Here is an 18781-nt window from a genome sequence, read left to right on the forward strand (position 1 = left end):
TAGAGAGCCTCAAGTGAGGGATGTTGCTTACTTATTAAGAGCTGCTGGCTTCCCTCCTCCCCTGCACAGATCCATTCAGTTTTATTATTGAGCAGGGTTTTTTTTCACCATCATGGGTTAGTTATGCAAATCGGCCTTTTTCAGTAAGGACTCCTTCACCGGGGAAAGACTTCCTTTTCCGTGTACTGGGATTTTGGGAAATCTCTATAAACTGATATTTGCATATGAATGCAGAAAAATAAACGAATACAAGGCGAAATTGTCGTCAGATGATAGCCAATGGATTCTGCGAATGCATTTCAGCCAGTGCATTCTGTCTCTTTTGCTCTCCACATGGACCGATTATCTGCCCCTTCAACATGATTGATTAATACTACTCAGACTACAAACAGAAACCAGAACGCTTCCAATACCATGATCGAATGCTGCATTCACATGCTCCTCAGATTGTCCTATTTCCAGAGTTGGGAAGTCGTTGTTTCAACTTTGATGTGTTCAGGAGCTTTAAGTTGTAATGCTTTTGACATTACGGATGCTACAAATATGGGTTGTATTTTGTTGTTCAGAGCATTTACAAAAGACGTTGATAGTAGTTTGAAGCTTTATATTACAAAGTGATTTTGCCCCAGACTTGCTGCTGCACCAGTACATCCCCTAAAACCACTAAACTACTGCTTCACCTCATTTTCATTGTCTGTAACCGCTTATCCTGTTGGGGGTCACAGTGGGGGGCTGGAGCCTATCCCAGCTGGCATTGGACGAGAGGCAGGGTACACCCTGGACAGGCCGTTAGACTATCACAGGGCTGACACATAGAGACAGACAACCATTCACGCTCACATTTATATCACTAATTAACCTATATCTTTGGACTGTGGGGGGGGGGGATGCCGGAGTATCCGGAGAAAACCCATGCAGACGCGGGACGAAAATGCAAATAGAAGGGTTCTCCACCCCGCGTTCAAACCAGGAACCCTCTTGCTGTGAGGCTACAATGATAACCACTGCACCACCATGCCACTATTGCTTTATTGCTTTACCTGACGAATGCTTATAAATGACTTTTCTAACTAATGTAGGTCACTCTATGTGGACAGCAACTACTGGCCACAGCCTCAAACTATATTACAAATTACATAGGCAAAACATTGACATGCAATATGTGAATTCATTATTATTATATTTTTTTTACATTTGTCCGCTCTGCCATGTTTCTCCATATATGACATCAACTCATGCACCAGAGTTTTCACTGACTTCCAGACTTGCTGTTCTGATTTGAGGGAGCATATATGCAAATTCTCTCAGTCGGGGACTCATTTTTCCGATTATTTAGACACCACATGAATGCAGAGTTGTACCATTGCCTGCAGATTCTGAATACATATACAGTTATCTGTGACACATTGTATTGTGGGACTGCTGACAAAATGTAGTGCAAATGCCACGTGGAATCTTAAGGGCATATATGTAATGTTCAGAATTTGTACACTTTAATTAAATGGCGGAGAGTAAATTTTGTGCACTATACTGTCTGGTATATATCCTCATCCAATGATCTGTATCAGCTAGTATTATCAGGGGTCTAATTTAACAGTCAAGCTGTTATTAATAATTTAAAAAGTCTCTTAAATAAACCCATGTAAGTAATATGGGCCCTCTGTTAAGTAAATGCTCCCCATCCTAAACATAATGAATAATTCATCCAGGGACTAGTTTTTCTTTATCTGAAGCTCTTTGTGTGAAGTTAGAAATTGTGTTTGGAAATTCTTCATCATGTTATTTCTGTATGTGTCTCCACAGGGTCACAATATCTTCTCCAACCTCTCGTCCACAGAGTACAGTGACCTCATGCAGCTGTTGAAACAGTCGATTCTGGCCACAGACCTCACACTTTACTTTGAGTATGTTCTGCTAAACACCGCGCAGCTTATTAAACTGTTAAATCTCCTGATGTCCACTGAGCTTGGCCGACTCCAGTGTACTAACTCAGTTACCGGGAAGCACATTGAGTCTGTCTCTGCACACTGTTTCTTTTAGGGAATACCGCCCCCTTGTGGATTTTATGTCACTTACAGTTATATATGTGGCTGTCTTCTTTCCCTTTAGGAACAGAAACACTTTCTTTGAGCTGGTCAGCAAAGGAGAGTACAACTGGAATGTGAAGGGTCACAGGGACATGTGCAGGTAACGCACAGTGCACACAAAGATAGTGTTCCTAAATCTTTGATCTTGTAAATACTACATGAAATAAATCTTGTCTGATTCCTCTCAGATCCATGATGATGACAGCGTGTGATCTTGGTGCTGTCACTAAACCTTGGGAAATATCACGCAAGGTAAGAAACACTCTCACATATGACATGAATGTATTTCTTAACCATTCATCTAGAACTGAAACAATCGGTTGCTTAATTAATAGATGGTCAAAGGAAAAATATTAACTATTTTGATAACTGATTCATTGTTTAATTCCTTTTTTTAAGCTAAAATACCAAACATTCCCAAGTTAGAGGGTTCCTACGCAGTTTGGAAACACATTTCCATTTTAATTCCATTTTAGTAATTTCCAGGTCTAGACAAATATGGAAAAATACTTGTGTTTCCACACTGTTGCTCCTACTCTGTTCTCTTAAATATAAAATTCAGAATTTCTAAAAATAAACTGATCAAGCAGAGTTTTGTTCATGGTATTTTGAGCAGGCAGTCAGTGCAGCCAAACTGTTTACCACTGTGTGAGAGAGTGCGAGCCAGAGTGAGCTTGATGTCATCAAACGCAAGGCAAGAAGCATGGTGACTGAACGCACACTCCTACGCATTTGAATAGCATATATACTGTATACAGTATCACAAATAACAAAGTATTAAGCTTGTGTGAACATGAACGTGCTGCTGTTGTTGGTGCTATTATAGTTTTCTGTTTATTTGTCTGACAATGGCTGTACGGTACACAATGACTTTCTGAAAGGACTTCTATCTATCTATCTATCTATCTATCTATCCATCAACCTATCTGTCTACCTACCTGTCTACCTACCTACCTGTCTACCTATCTATCCATCTATCTGCCTATCTATCCATCTACTTACCTATCTACCAATCTCTCTACCTATCTATCCATCTACCTACCAACCTACCTATCTATCCATCTACCTACCTACCCATCTATCCATCTACTTACCTTCCTACCCATCTATCCATCTACCTACCTACCTACCTACCTACCTACCTACCTACCTACCTATCTACCTATCTATCTATCTATCTATCTATCTATCTATCTATCTATCTATCTAGAGTTACGCAGTGATGACAAGACTTTCCTTTACGGCTGCCTTCATCATCATTGGTTCCATGGACACAGTGAATAAACAAAGCTGCAGATGCTGTGAAAATTAAATAATTCAGTTCTCATTTTAAATTAGAAGTAGAACCTCAATTTTAATAAGAAGTATAGGTAGGACTAGCTAGTTTACTTTCTCTTTGGGCAGAGATGTTTGACAGTGGAAAGTCATTTTCCAAGTTTTCCAAGGGCTGGCAATTTGTACTTAGATGTCAGATATGGTCTGAAAAATCCTGGAAGCCTGGAATTTTGAGTTTGGAAAAACATTGAAAATGTGTAGAAATGTGTAAAGTCAAGGCTTCTAAATTCTAAAGGATCTGCTGTTCTTCTTTGTCTTCTCTGTGTTGGTTGGGCAAATCAAGAAATTTGATACCATCATCTTGGGTTTTAGGAAATTGTGGCAGGCCCAATTTTCACACTGTTTTTTAATAAATCATTAGTTGAGAAAATAACTGGCAGATGAATCAATAATGAAAATACTTGCTGGCTGTAGCTCTACATCTCTGCATCTTTTCTCTCCAGGTTGCAGAGTTGGTGACCAGCGAGTTCTTCGAGCAGGGCGACAGAGAGAGATCAGAGCTGAAGCTCACGCCCTCTGTGAGTACATCCAACCGTCTCTGTGGTTGTTTTGTGCTTTCTGCAGTTTGTTTTCACCTCCGTGACCTCCACCGAGCTGATGACGCCGGAGATATATTTTCTCTGCAGTTCCAAAACACACTGACTGCGTAGGAAACATGAGAGCTCGTGTCTCGTAGTGTGAGAAAAGTGAATTGTCAGCTTGACCGCTCCGCTGCCTCGCTGCTGTGCCAGGAGCAAACTGTGGACCGCGTAACAATCATTCTTAAAAAAGAAAAAAACCCTCCTACACAGGATTCAAAGCAAACACTGACCTTTCCATTCATGCAGTGGTAAACACACAAGGCATTTGGGTTTTTGGAGCTCTACAAGCTTTGACTTGCTGATAGCTGAGGTAATAAACTGTTTTTTATTTTTGTAATCTCATATAGAGGTAAAAATAGCACTGTGATAATAGCAGGGAAAGACTCTGGTCCTAATGAAGATTCATAACGCATTCAGACAGTCCTCAAAGCTGCAACACCACAACAGAGGAGTACTGCGTGTGTTTGATTGAGGAGCTTTGAAGGCTGAACTGTGTTGCAAGTTCTTAAAGGGGAAATAACCAACAGCTTTCTGTGCACCATTAATGGCTGTTGACTAATCGAGCCAGGCCACATTGCCTCCCCTCTGAAATAACTAATGCGGTAGCCTCAGGTCTGCCGCTTGTGTCAAACCTTTACCGCTCTGTGTGCGTGGGTGTTGGAAATTAAATATTAACTTCTAAGTCGTAGCCCAGTAACTATCTCTGAAGCACAGCCTCGGTGGAGCCTCTTAAGTTCAGGCTGCAGAAGAATGAGGTAGAATAGAGAATGTACGGGAAATAAAGTCACTTGTCTCGAGAGCCGAGGGAGACTTTTCTTAGCAACAGCAGCACTTTAGGGACTGTGAGCCTGAATCACATTGCTCCTGTGTTTCTCCAGCCACAAATGTAGGTGTAAATAAATTCTGACTTTTCCATTTCAGGCCATCTTTGATCGAAACAGGAAGGACGAGCTGCCGGGGCTCCAGCTGGAGTGGATTGATGGAATTTGTGCGCCACTGTACGAGGTAAACTCGAAGTTTCGCCACTCTCTGGCCTTCATTGTGTCACGCTTGTCACACACAGACATCCGCCTCTGACATCAGTAGTCGCTGTCCTTCCTCAGCCATTGTCCCCCCTTCACTGACGCCAGTAATCAAGCTTTCACCGACAACTATTCAACTTTTTCTTTGCAGCCACAGATTTCTTACCGCAAAAGAAATGCTTTTTTTTTTCTTATTGAAAGCTCTGAAACAACTTCAAGGTCGTATCCTGTTCTTTTGAGAACGGCAGAATGAGTGTGCACTTTCTGACTGCGAGACAGCTCAGAGGAAGTGGAGTGTGTGAGCTGTGATGCTAGTCGGGTTAAATCCCCCTCAGTAACACAGTGTACTCTGGGCTTTGCTGCACAGTAATGAAATAAGGATGGTATCTTTCTTCTGAGACGTTTTGGCTCACACACAGATACAGAGGCAGACTTTTATTGAGGAATCCCAGCCGAGCAAACGCTGGGGTCAGAGTTAGAGCTAGTGGTAATCTTTCAGGGAATTAATGGAAATCTATACTGTGTCCTCGCCAGTATAGTAATGTGTGTGTGCGTGTGTTTCTAAATGACGTCAAGAGAGACTCACCTGCTCCTCCCACTGCCGGCAGCAGCTGCTGTGTGGGAGAAAAACGCAGGCTGACTTACTGAAGAGATCAGGTCTGTTAAGAGATGAGGCGTGCTGAAGATAAATTCATGAAAGCAAACAGTTGTGAAGGGAGTCAAGGATAAAACAGTTAATTCAGTCTTACAGCACTGGGTGATTTTCTCTGCTTTTGTTCTGTTAAACCTCCTTTCCTTTTTACTGTCATATTAAACACATTACTCTTAGTCATCACGAGTAGAAAACAAACAATAGATCATCTTCGCATCTATTGAATTATCCCAGGATCAGTGTCAAAAGTTAGATCAGGCTTATCTGCGCGGGGCTCTGGTGCCACCATTGTTACAGTCTGTGTAGTGCAGATAAAAAGCATCAAAGCGCTGTGTGTTGTCTGCGTGGGGGGTTCGTCTCCACGCCGCCTCATGTAAAAGGCTGATGTTTGGAGAATGCAGATATGGAGCTCACGATCATGCTGCTGCCAATTAAACTTGCGAGGGGGAGAACAGAGGAAGTTCAGAGGCGGCAGGGTTTTTTGTCCGTGGGCGGAAGAGATCTCGTTCTTGATCTCGCTGATCTCCTTCTCCTGGTTGTGGCTCGCTACTTTGTGGAATATTAATCCCCCATTTTATAACCTTCCGTCTTTATACCCCACCATATGACAGGCTCTCTCTTCTTCTTCTCCTTCCCAGTCTACCTCAGTGGAATAATGATGCTGCGGGAACAAATGACAGAGTCCTTATGTGGATATATTTTGTGGAGAGAAGGACGTTTTTCAGGGTTACTGCAGATCTTAAAAAAGTCTTAAAGGTCCTTGAATCCATTTAACTAAAAATAAGCCCTTGATAGGTATTACAATGTCTTAAATCAGTCTTTCAGAAAAAAAGTCCTAAAAATGCTAAGACATGGAAAGTAGAATTTTCTGAACAGTCTTTCTTGATGTTGCATTTTTAAATCTCAGAATAATAACTACAACTATAATTTATGGAGTGCCCCTGACATTAACGTCACACAGATCAGGATAGTGGAACCAGCAACACTCAAAATGTGTTTCCAGCCCAGATACTCCAAGCAGAGGATCCTCTGTCTGCTAGTTAGCTGTCACCGTACCCTGGACGATATAGGGAAGTGCAAATTCAACCAAAATTGGCTATTTAACCCAGACTTTGCAGCATGGCTAAAAACAGTGCAAGCAAATGCACAATGCTCAGTGTATTTCATTCAAGTTGTTTTTCAAACTAAAGAAAACTCGCCAACAAACTTCAGGTATTTCCCAGTTCTGTTCTACCCTCGTCTCCGCCGTGAAACAAAAAAAGTAATGTGTATGTTACATTAAACATTTGGGCAAAGCTGTCCCCAACTCTATGTAACTAATGTTGGTTCATGTTTCATTTCTAGCAAGTCCTAGTTCCCTATTATTTTTTGAGTCACTTTAATGCACCACCTGACCTGGCATCTCGGGAACTTTTAGGGCCGTTTCATATTCGACGCAAAGGCACACAGACGCGAATGCATTGGGACACATCGAGACGCAGTGGCCGCCATGATGCGTGCTTGCATCTCAAAATGTGTTGTCCATTTTTTTTATACGCGACGCAGCGACGCGTGTAATACCATGCGTTGCCAGCAGGGGTGATAATGCAAGCGACGTACTTGAAATTAACCACTTCTTGTTATTCACAGAAGAAGCCGGTATGAAATATGGCGGGCGAGGAGGAAAAACTTACCGTACGGGCACACCCCATTTATATGACAGTTCTAGTGCCCTACACTCTAATAAAATAGTAGTACTAGCTAACTAGCCGGAATATACCGGTGACTCTGCTGCCCCCTATTGCGCGAGCAATGTATTGCATTTCACGTGTCGCCCGCATCGCTTGCGTTCATTGTGTTGACTATGAAAGGAAGTGCGTTGCTCGCGTTGCGTGCGTCGACTATGACACGGCCCTTAATTAAAGGCATGTGTGCTAAAGTGTGTGTGGAGCATGGAAGACACCACGGGGTTACAGTCTTCAACCGCCGTATGTTTGGTTAATCTTAGTTTTTATTGTTTGATGAAGTCTTGAATACCTCATTGATTTGAACTTTGTTTTTGTAAAGGCCTGTTTATTTGGGGAATGTTTGTTTAGGGATTTTTGTTTTCTTTTTTTTGAATGCGGCAACGGAAAATCCAGTTCATAGCTTCATTGTGCAACTCTCCGTATATCCAGCAAATCAGTCAATGCTAAAACAAAATCAACCAGTAATTAAAACTAAACCAAAACAGTGAGTTCATCATATCTCCCATTATGGCGTCTGTGGGCAGCTATTTTTTAACTTATTTGGAAGTCGCAATAATGTTTATTTTTCTTCCATTTTGGCTGTTGTAGAAATTGGTCTAAAATTTTAGTCTGAGTAGCATTAAAAAAGTCTTAAAAAGTATGAACTCCAACCTGTGTTAAAGGTCCAGTGTGTAGGATTTAGGGGCATCTACTGGCAGAGGCAGTACACAATATTCATAACTAAGTTTCCAGTTTTTGATCTCTTCTGGAAAAAAATGGATTGTCGTGTTTTCGTTAGCTTTGAATTAGCCATTCATATCAACATACGGAGCGGGTCCTCTTCCATGGATTCTGCCAGTTTGTTCTACAGTTGCCCAAAATGAATAAATCATTTGCGCCTTTGCGTTTCTGTGTCGGCCACTGTAGTTTTCATACACGCTTACCATATGGGAGAGGTTTTAGTTCTGTAACTTCACCGCTAGATGCCACTGTATCCTACACACTGGACCTTTAAACCACTTGTACCCAACTGGTTTGGCCAAGGTCCACACAGTCTAATATATTCTACTTCATACTTGCGTTTGGCCATGTCTTCGAGCTATTTTGCTGTCTCTGTCAAGTGGCTGTATGTTACGCCGGATTTCCACTGGATGCGTGTCCGTTGCGGAATGGCAGCGCTGGTTATCCGCTGCGTGCTCCGCCGTCCATCAATACCCACCGGCTGCGTTTGCTGTGCGGAGCGGTGCAGCTCCGCCGGAAGACATCTCGGTGCACTGCCATGATTAATATCTCCTCGTCCATGGTGTTAACGGGGTGAAATGACGTCTGAAACCCTCTGACCTGTTGACTTCAGGCCTGCCTCTGCCCATTATGTAGTTTTCAAGGTGTAGTGCAGGGAAATATGATCTGCCGTTGTTTTGAAAATTAACCGGATGTTTTATTGTGTTTCTGTGCACCACTTCCTGCCCCGCACGATCTGCTCTGTGCTGAATTGCTGCGTTGTGCTCCGGCGTCCGGCAAAAATAGAAGTCCTGCGTATCTGTTGCGGAGGGCTCCGGAGTGCCGGAGCTGTGACGGAGCCGGAATGCAGCACAGCCGCAGCCGGTGGAAACACACACATTGACTACAATTGAATCCTATCGGCTCCGCTGCCATGCCGGAGCGGAGACGCAACCAACACGCATCTGGTGGAAATAGGCCGTTAGTCACTCACTCTAGAGCAGGAAACAACACCTAAAAAACACATCTCTATGCCGGAAATTCACTGTACTTAAAAATAAAGTGCATCTTTTACAAACTTGACACATCTCTGATCAGAATGGATCCACAACCCCCCTTTGGACCCCGACCCACCAGTTGGGAACCACTGCTTTAAACTGTAGGAGCCTTGTTTTAGTTTTCCTTAATGATCTTCTTTTAATTCGCAAACGAGACAAATCCATGATGTCCAATCAACTCTTTTTGTAGTTGTTTCTTGAAAATCATAGCTGTATGATGACCACATTTTCATTAACAGTTAATCTACAGATAATTTTCTCAATTAATCATTCAGATTTATCAGGTTTATCTAACCAGAGAGGGGCCTTGCTGAGATAAAAAGTCTCTTTCACAGGAGCTGTGGGAGCCAAATTCCTCATTTCAGATGAGTGAAAATTGTATCTTTATTGCCCCATTAGACATTCAGTTTATTAACTTCTTTGTGCTTTGGGTTTAGTAAATGGGTTTATTATATTTCATTCCTGAATCCAATATGGAGCCATGCCTAGGGCTACTCCCCTTTACAACTCCTATATGAGGGCAGAACGCAGGTAAGCCCCAGGGTGAGCGGTAACATACAGTTATTGATCGCACCTAATTGTCAGTTTATCAGCTTATTTTACAGAACCCCTTTGTTTCTAGTTACAACGAGTTATTGGGGTTGTTGTAGCAAAATATATTTTGCTTACAAATTAAATGATTCTCATACATACTATACTGGATCGCTTTGGTCTCTCTTCGGACTGTTCGGTCTATAGGATTGCCTAGACAGGGGTGTTCCGGTTACATAAAACATAGAGTGACAAACATGTAACACAGACTTAAAATTTAAAAGGGAAAATATTATATTTGCTCTTACTGAATTGTTAAATTACATAATTTGTGTTGCGACTGCCCTCTCTGAGGTAAAAATCAGAAATTAAGAATCCAACCAGATTAACCACCTTGAGTGCTTCTGCCAACCACTCAAGTTGCAGTTTACATCTCTGTCCAGACTCATGAGGCCATGAAAATAGACAATGCTTCAAATATGGATGTTGCTGCAAAAAAGCTACAGATTTTACAACATGGATGCTTCACACACATCTTTCCCCTGGCAGCACAGACGGTCTATATAATCAGCAGTTTTAAAAATGGGCACCCAAGATTAGTGTCACCAATTAAGTATCTGACCTAATGTCTCCCCCCTGTGTTCCTCAGATATGACACTGAATAAAGGCCAGAAAAGTGTTTTTTCGCAGAACATTATGAAGTCAGCATGAGGCTGACCTTTGACCTTTTGGATATAAAATGTCATCTCTTTAACTGTGACGTTTTGTCAGAATTCGCAACTTTTAACCACCAATATCTAAATCAGATCATCCTTGAGTCCAAGTGGACATTTGTGCTAAATATGGCGAAATTCCTTCCAGGCATTTTTGAGATATCGTGTTTAATGATAATGAGACGGACCAACAGACAGCCTGAAAACATAACTCTGTCAGCCACGGCCGTGGCCAGTGAAGAGGCATAGAAACAAAACACACAAGTACAGCAGTAGATCACACTGTTTATAACGTTAATACTATTCATACTGTATACACTCACTGGCCACTTTATTAGGTACACCTTGTGGTTGGACCCCTTTTGCCCTCAGAACTGCCTTAATTATTTGTGGCATAGATTCAACAAGGTGCTGGAAACATTCCTCAGAGATGTTGGTCCATATTGACATGATGACATCACACAGTTGCTGCAGATTTGTTGGCTGCACGTCTATGATGTAAATCTCCCGTTCCACCACATCCCAAAGGTGCTCTACTGGATTGAGATCTGGTGACTGTGGAGGCCATTGGAGTACAGTGAACTCATTGTCATGTTCAAGAAACCAGTTTGAGATGATTTGAGCTTTGTGACATGGCGCGTTATCCTGCTGGAAGTAGCCATCAGAAGATGGGTACACTGTGGTCATAAAGGGATGGACATCGGGGCGTCGGTGGCTTAGTGGATAGAGCAGGTGCCCCATGTACAAGGCTGTTGCCGCAGCGGCCCGGGTTAGAGTCCAGCCTGTGGCCCTTTGGTGCATGTCATCTCCTCTCTCTCCCCCTTTCACACCTGGCTGTCCTGTCCATTAAAGGCAAAATGCCCAAAAAAACATATCTTAAAAAAAAAAGGGGGGGATGGACACGGTCAGCAACAATAGTCAGGTAGGCTGTGGTGTTTAAACCATGCTCAGTTGGTACTAAGGGGCCCAAAGTGTGCCAAGAAAATATCCCCCACACCATTAGACCACCACCACCAGCCTGAACCGTTGATACAAGGCAGGATGGATCCATGCTTTCATATTGTTTACTCCAAATTCTGACCCTTCCATCTGAATGTCGCAGCAGAAATCGAGACTCATCAGACCAGGCAACGTTTGTCCAATCTTCTATATTGTCCAGTTTTGGCGAGCCTGTGTGAACTGTAGCCTCAGTCTTCTGTTCTTAGATACTAAACTGCATTTCGTTTTCTCAGTAGCTGTAATATGTGCAATGACAATAAAGTTGAATCTGATCTAATCTAAAAGAAAATACCACAACAAATGTCAAAGAATTGTGAAAAATCTTAATTTCCTAAAGCCCAAGATGATGTCTTCAAATAGTTTGTTTTGTACAATCAACAGTCCAAAACCCTAAAATAACCTATTCATAATCACAAGACAAAAAAGCAGCCAATCCTCCCATTTCAGAAGTTGGAACCAGTTAATGTAAACCTTATTATCCAATCACCAGCTAATTGTTTCGGCTCTACATTACCATACAGGATTACACACACTATAAAACCAGATGGGTGCAAAAACACAGTCAGAGTCAGGCTTCAACCTTATCTCAAATCCCAGGAATGGAAATCCATATCATGCTCTGCTGCTGCTCTGCACCACAGGGTAACAGCAGGGTAACAAAAACTCCAACAATTACAATATTATGAAGATTTGAGTCAGTTTTTAAAACACCTTTCAGCACACATTATGAATTCTTAATGAGCAAATGTGGGCTTGTTTTAACAAAGAAAATAGTCTTGATGTCTTATCCACATTATAGAGCTTTGTTCTGGTCGACCGCCCACACAAGTGTTTTAATTGTTCATATGAACCAGTCAGTACACCCTCTGAATATAAATGCATTTAAATTTCAGTTAATTGGCAGCTGTGATTAGTTGTGTTTTCTACAAATGTAACAACACATTTGATTTCCCTTTCACACGTACAATACACAATCCCCAGTGTGGGTGTACTTACCTATTTATTTAATTCATTTTCACAGTGGCTGGCTATTTCCTCTTATATATGTGTGAATAATGTTTTGGTATGGGGGAGTCATGCCCACATGTTATATTTCCACATGAAACAGGGTTAATGAAACAACAACTAATTACAGACTTCCTGGAAATCCAATAGACACAATGTGAGGAGAACAGAGGGGACAAATTCCCCTCGTCTCTCAGGTAATTTATTAAAATGGTGGATGACAGCTTTGATTGTGCTGCTTTTTACAGTTCAACACAGACAAATGACAAAGGAGACTTATCTCAGTCATACATGTGGGTCTAATCTCTAAAGAGCAGTCGTTTCATTAGCTACTGTATGTTGCTTTCATTGTACTGTAGCGGCGTGTTCTCTGTATTGTTTCATTTGTTTTGTAGTGCGTCTGGTGAATAATGTGCTGCTTTTCTAGTCTGTTCCTGCTCTATATTATCATACCATCTCGTCACAGAGCTATAGCATTTGATTTTCTGAAAAATAAATGCCTGCCAATATTTGAAAAATGCGGAAGGTTATTTGGAAAGAGCTCTTTATGGCATTCAGAGCATATATAGCATATCTATTGTCTGCCCATGGTTTTCAACATGGAGGTGGCTGAGCCAGTGGCTAGCAGCTAATGGTGCTAATGTTGAAAAAAGACTCTTTATGACACGGGGTCAATCTTGCAGCCTTTGCGGGATATTTTTTCGAAGACACAATGTACAGCTTCAAACACTGCAACAATGAGAAGCCCCGAAGAGCAGTTCTCCAAACATTCTTACAATCCTCCTCAGATAAACATCATACCTATCTTTCCATGTGTATGTAGCCTATGTGTCAATGGGTGTGATTTCCTGCCGTTTCCAGAACTTGTGCTTATCTTTGTCTTAATACTTGGCGTTCTACCACACTTTGTTCTGCCAACGACATCTATTTCCCTATCACAATGTTTCTCCACCACAATGTTTGCCAGGTCACTCTGCTCCAAGACTTCTCCCCTAGGCCTGGGACGATCAGCGATCAAATCGTATATTGGCGATTGGAGGGCTGCCAGGCGATTTGCTGGATATCAAGGCGATTTTGAAAAACAAAACAAAAAAAAAACGGCGCTCTACCATGCATTAAGATATGTTTTTTGGGGAAATACATGACTGTCAGAGAAGCCCCGTTTACAAACAGACCTACAATCCCTCTCCTCTCCTCTCCTCTCCTCTCCTCTCCTCTCCTCTCCTCTCCTCTCTCAGCGGAGGGTGCCCTGTCACCCCTGCGCTGACAGTGACAGGGTGCATCTCTTTGATCCGAAGTGACACAGCCCGTTTGCTCATGCTTCAGGGTCATTCAATAGAGTAATTGCAAATAAATACTGTTTTAATGTGTAACTATTGAAATGTTCACAAGGGCTTTCATAAATTCCTACAATGTTGCAGCACTGCCGCCTTTGCAGGTTAAAAGTTAATGACAGCGACTTGAAGTGAGGAGCGCTGACAAGCCGGAGATGCTCACTTTTGCATGTGATGCAAAATATTAAAATAAAGTGGTAGTGATCGATGTAAGACACGTGCCAACGCCGTAACCCCCACGTGCCAATGACGTAACCCCCCCGGCGATTTAATCGTGTATTGGCAATCTATAGCAATGACAATCCACGATATAAAATTTAGAGGCAATCGCACAGCCCTATTCTCCCCAGAGTGAGTCCATTCAGGGCTGCTCAATTTTAGTAAACATGTTTTGCTTCTAACTTGACCTTAAGGACAATTATTTTTAGGCCTTTTTGCTACCACACTAACAGTGCTAACAGCGGCAACAGAACTAACAGTGGTCTGTGCCATTATTAGCGGCAACCACATCAGCCGCCATTGGAGAAGGGTCCATCCCCATACTCAAAATCCACCTCCTCCACCTCACAATCCTCCTTCAGTGTCTTGTCTCCTCTCTCCTTTCTTTCTCTCTCTCTCTCTCTCTCTCTCTCTCTCTCTCTATCTATCTATCTATCTATCTGAACTGAGTACACTTTAATAGTTACTTATCACAACTAATGTCATTTTTCAGATATTCAACAACACTGAATATCTGCACATTAACGGATGCAGCCCTAAACTGGGGCCTCGGCTTTTCGTGCTGATGGTGTTTTATGTTTTTAAATTTCATGTGTATTTTCCATTCTTACCATCCTCTCCTTCCTCTCTTTCCATCTAGACTCTGGTCAAGTTGAATCCCAAACTTCAGCCGATGGTTGACATGATCAAAGCTAACAGGGCCAACTGGGAAGAACTGAACAAGAAGAGACAACGCGGTCAAAGTGTTTCTCCTCCCGCGAGCCCCTGCAGTGGAGACAGCACAGAAACAAGCGGCTGCACTGTGGCCAAAACGGGCGTCACACCCTGCTGCAGCGGCGATGCAGACGGCACACCATCCAAACCTGTTAGTTAGCTTCTGACGCCATATCCGAGCTGACCTCTTAGGCTTACGTCCTCTTAAATGCAGCCTGCAACAGAGGCAGTGCAGTGCATGCAGAGGTTCTTGGGCTCTGCTCCTCTTTGCTTTTGCTGCTAGAGATGAGCTTTAGACTTGAGCGCGGCGCTATCATAGAGGTTTTTCTGCTCCCTTCAGTGTTCCTCTGCTGAAGGCTGACAGAGCTGTGTTTGGCGAGCTTGTCGGAGCAGCTACAAATCAGCTGATGACACCACGTCAGAAAGGAAACTCAAACCACTGTGTCAACATGTCAACCAGTGAGCTAACACTAACTATTCTGGGCATTGCACAGATTTTCGGCACAATAAGGCATGGAGAATATTGGAGAGGAATGTTTGTCTCTGCTGTGGTTCGTTTTGCTCTCAGTACCTCCTCGTTGCTCGCATTTTGTCTGGGGTAACAGAGATATTTTTTGTAAATCTGTACATAAGCTGTTATTTACAAGTGCTGTTTAAGAACCTGTAAGCTCTGGATTGTAATGTGGCTGTAGAGTTTCTGAAGGATAAAGGGGTGCAGGAACAGCAGGACCTGTGACAGTGCTTGCAATGCAAATTGAGTGCTCCGCTCCCTCCCTTCCTGTGCCTTGTTTTAAGATCCTAATGAAAAATGCATGGCCTCCTCACCAAGATTCTTAGATAGTATGGAAACCCATGTTGAACTAGGACATGTTTTGCCATAATTTATAAAAACCAATGACTGCAGTCACGTCTTGACCCCATGTTAGCCACAAAGCATCAACATTATATAGAAATCTATTTTGCCCAGTTTTATAAATGCAGGGTCTCACTTGTCACACACAAACACACACAATGTGCCTTGATGACATTGTTCTGATATCACATTCATTTCTGCAGAAACTTAACACTACAATACATTTAATAGAAACTCCTCACTAAACTATTAAAAAAAACAACAAGAATTACCACCCCGCAGTTATATACCTCCACACACTGGTCAAGTTTCTCTTACAGTTTACTTCCATGTCTATGAAAACACGAATGCCTCACACACACATCCTCCCCTGACAGCACAGAAGATCTATACAATCAGCACAGTTTCAAGGTTAGTGTCACCAATTCAGCATCTGACCAAATGTCTCCCCTTCTGTTCCTGAGTTATGACGTTAAGTGATGGCAAGAGAAGTGTTTTATACAGAACATTATGATGTCACAGTGAAGTTGACCTTTGACCTTTTGGATATAAAATGTCATCACTTCATCATTATATTCTATTATACATTTGTTGGTTTTGTCATGATTGGCGTATGTATTCTTGAATTATGGCCAAAAACATATTTTGTGAGGTCACACTGACCTTCACCATTGACCACCAAAATTTAAAAAGTTCATCCTTGACTCAAAGTGGATGTTTGTGCCAAATTTGAAGAAATTCCCTCCAGGCGTTCTTGCGATGTGTTCACAAGAAAGGGACAGACGGACGTATGGATTACATATGTACGTACGGACAACCCCAAAATAAATGTTTCCAGCCAAGGCTATCTCCGGTGCTGAGGCATAAAAAGAATAGTTTGAAATTTAAAGAAATACACTCACTCAAATGGGGCATACACCATATGATCTGAGCCTGTTTTAGAAATGTTGCCAACTCCCGCTGTACAAGTAAATCATCTGCAATATAAAGCCAAAGCTCACGATTTATGTGCTCACACTGTATGTGTAAAATAGAACAGCCTTTCGGCCCCCGCTAGATGTTCTGGCACCTAGCAGGTCAATAAAGATTTGTTCGAAAGCTCAGGGGCTGCCGGCAGGTAGAAGTTTGCTAACGGAGGGACAGTTCACAATAATGTAGAGGCAGACATCCCAAAAGGACCGTAAAAGTCAGTTTAGGGAATTGACTCGTGGCTCAGCTTCAACTATGCAAGAGCCTGACAACAGCTAATTAAAATTTCTAACATGTCAGAAATTCATCTTAACGCCCGACAGCCGTTAGGAAGCAGTTCATCGTGTTTTGATTGGTCTTCCATCCCCCCTGTGCACTAAACGGGAAATGTGCCCAATGAAGTCAAAATTCCGTCCAACTTTTAAATTAGTTCTGCAGCTCAAATTTCAAATCAGAAACAGCCTCAAATCATACCGCTCAACTTTAGAAGATGGGATACTACTCTCATATCTGTCTCTTTAAAGGGGAAGTGTGTAGGATTTGGCGCCATCTTGTGGTAAGGTTGCAGATTACAATCAATTGAATGCCCCTCCGCTCACCTCTTGCTTACAGCCACCTTCAGTGGCCTTCAGGTAAGAAAATAATGTGAAAGTCCCCCTCTAGAGCCAGTGTTTGGTTTGTCAGTTCTGGCCGACTGTAGAAACATGGCAGTCCCTGGAAGAGGACCCACTCGTTATGCAGATATAAAAGGTTCATTCAAAGGATAGAAATATAGAACGGTTCTTAGTTTCAGGTGATTATAAACAAATATTACAATTCTGTTCTGCCAATAGATTTCCCTAAATCCTACACACTAGGGTTGGGTCGGTTCTCGGTAATACCAATTCAGTCCAGTACTCCGGCTTGGACCGGGTTTTATTTTTTGAGACCGACCGGACCGCATACTCGGGCAGAACGTACGCGGAGCGGACGCCGTGGAGGTCCGCCCGGTAAAAGTGGACGTCCGCAAGCCCTGTGCGCGCAAAGCACGGCCGCGCAGACTCCGCTCCGCGCACCAGTGTCACACAAAAGACTGTTCAGCATGTATTTTTCACATCGCGGGGATTTTTCACGGACATTTTTACACGGAGTCCGCTCCGCTTATAGTACGCCGAGTCTGTGAGCACCTGTGTCTGAGAGAGGGGGTGGGGGTGGGGCGGGGACTGAGCTAGGAGATGCGAGTGCGCATGCGCCTCTACTGTAGCCTGGAGTTTGTTTAATAGTGACGGGGAGTCAATAATGGCGGACAATTCAGTCTCGACGAAATCAAAGAATGCGCCACTATGGCAACACTTTGGCTTTGAGCCAGACGAAGGAGGCAACCCTTGTTTGCACTGATTGAGTAAGCTGCAAAATTTATTTGTAAGGAATAAAAGAAACAACTTGTTACTGTCACTCTGTTGTCCTAAGGTCGTTTTTTATTTTAAATGAGTCAATTGCGCCCCTAAGTGGCAAAAATCCAGTATTACCGACTTGATGCGTTTTTTTTTTTTCTCATACCAACCCAACCCTACTACACACTGCTCCTTTAAATAAAGAGACAGTTGGCCAACGGTTAGCTTAACTTAGCACAAAGACTATAAATAGCTTATCTGGTTGGGGTCTGCCCATTGGTCCGACAGCCCATTGTTCCGACCATATTAAACCCATTGTTCCGTTGTTCCGAAATCATCATGATACCCTGTGGTTAAGGTCTGGTTAGGTTTAGGCACAAAAACCACTTAGTTAGGATTAGGAAAAGATCATGGTGTGGGTTAAAATGAAAAAGAAAGTGGCAAACACATAAGCCGTGAGCCTGCTTCGCCTCAAGCCTTTCCCAGCTGACCCAGAGCCGGTCGCGGCGCACCATCAAGGCAGAAATACGCCCGCCGGGAGCCGTTCAGCACCACGGAAAGCTCCCCACACAACCTGGACCCCAGAGTTAAGAACAGGAGGTTATGGTGTTTCATTCTCTCCTCTCTATGACACTTGTATCTCGACCAGTAGCCTACTTTTGTTGCGTTGCTGATCCTCTATGGTACACAAATACAGTATAGCCAATCACATATCGGAACGACGGGACGTCGGACTAATGAGAGGTCGGAACAATGAGAGGTTGGAACAATGCTATGGCACCTATCTGGTTCTGTCCAAAGGTTATAAAATCCACCTACCACCACCTCCAAAGCTCATTAATGAAAATGTCATATTTTGTTTGCGTAATCTGGACAAAAAGCAAACTTAACTGTTTTAAAAGGGGTGATG

The 18781-nt window shown here is 42.7% G+C and overlaps 1 protein-coding gene across 1 annotated transcript in view; it reads left to right on the forward strand.

Moving 5' to 3' along the window:
- The window catches only part of pde11a (phosphodiesterase 11a), a 65624-nt gene extending 47957 nt beyond the window's left edge, over window positions 1–17667 (forward strand). The window contains exons 15-20 of the mRNA XM_050049904.1: window positions 1804–1904; window positions 2110–2187; window positions 2276–2339; window positions 3866–3940; window positions 4925–5008; window positions 14603–17667. Coding sequence (XP_049905861.1) covers window positions 1804–1904; window positions 2110–2187; window positions 2276–2339; window positions 3866–3940; window positions 4925–5008; window positions 14603–14836 — 636 coding nt within the window. The 3' untranslated portion in view covers window positions 14837–17667. The remainder of the gene's footprint in view (window positions 1–1803; window positions 1905–2109; window positions 2188–2275; window positions 2340–3865; window positions 3941–4924; window positions 5009–14602) is intronic.
- The last annotated feature ends 1114 nt before the right edge of the window (window positions 17668–18781 follow it).

Source organism: Epinephelus moara, chromosome 7 (genome assembly GCF_006386435.1).
Source record: "Epinephelus moara isolate mb chromosome 7, YSFRI_EMoa_1.0, whole genome shotgun sequence".
Taxonomy (NCBI): Eukaryota; Metazoa; Chordata; class Actinopteri; order Perciformes; family Serranidae; genus Epinephelus; species Epinephelus moara.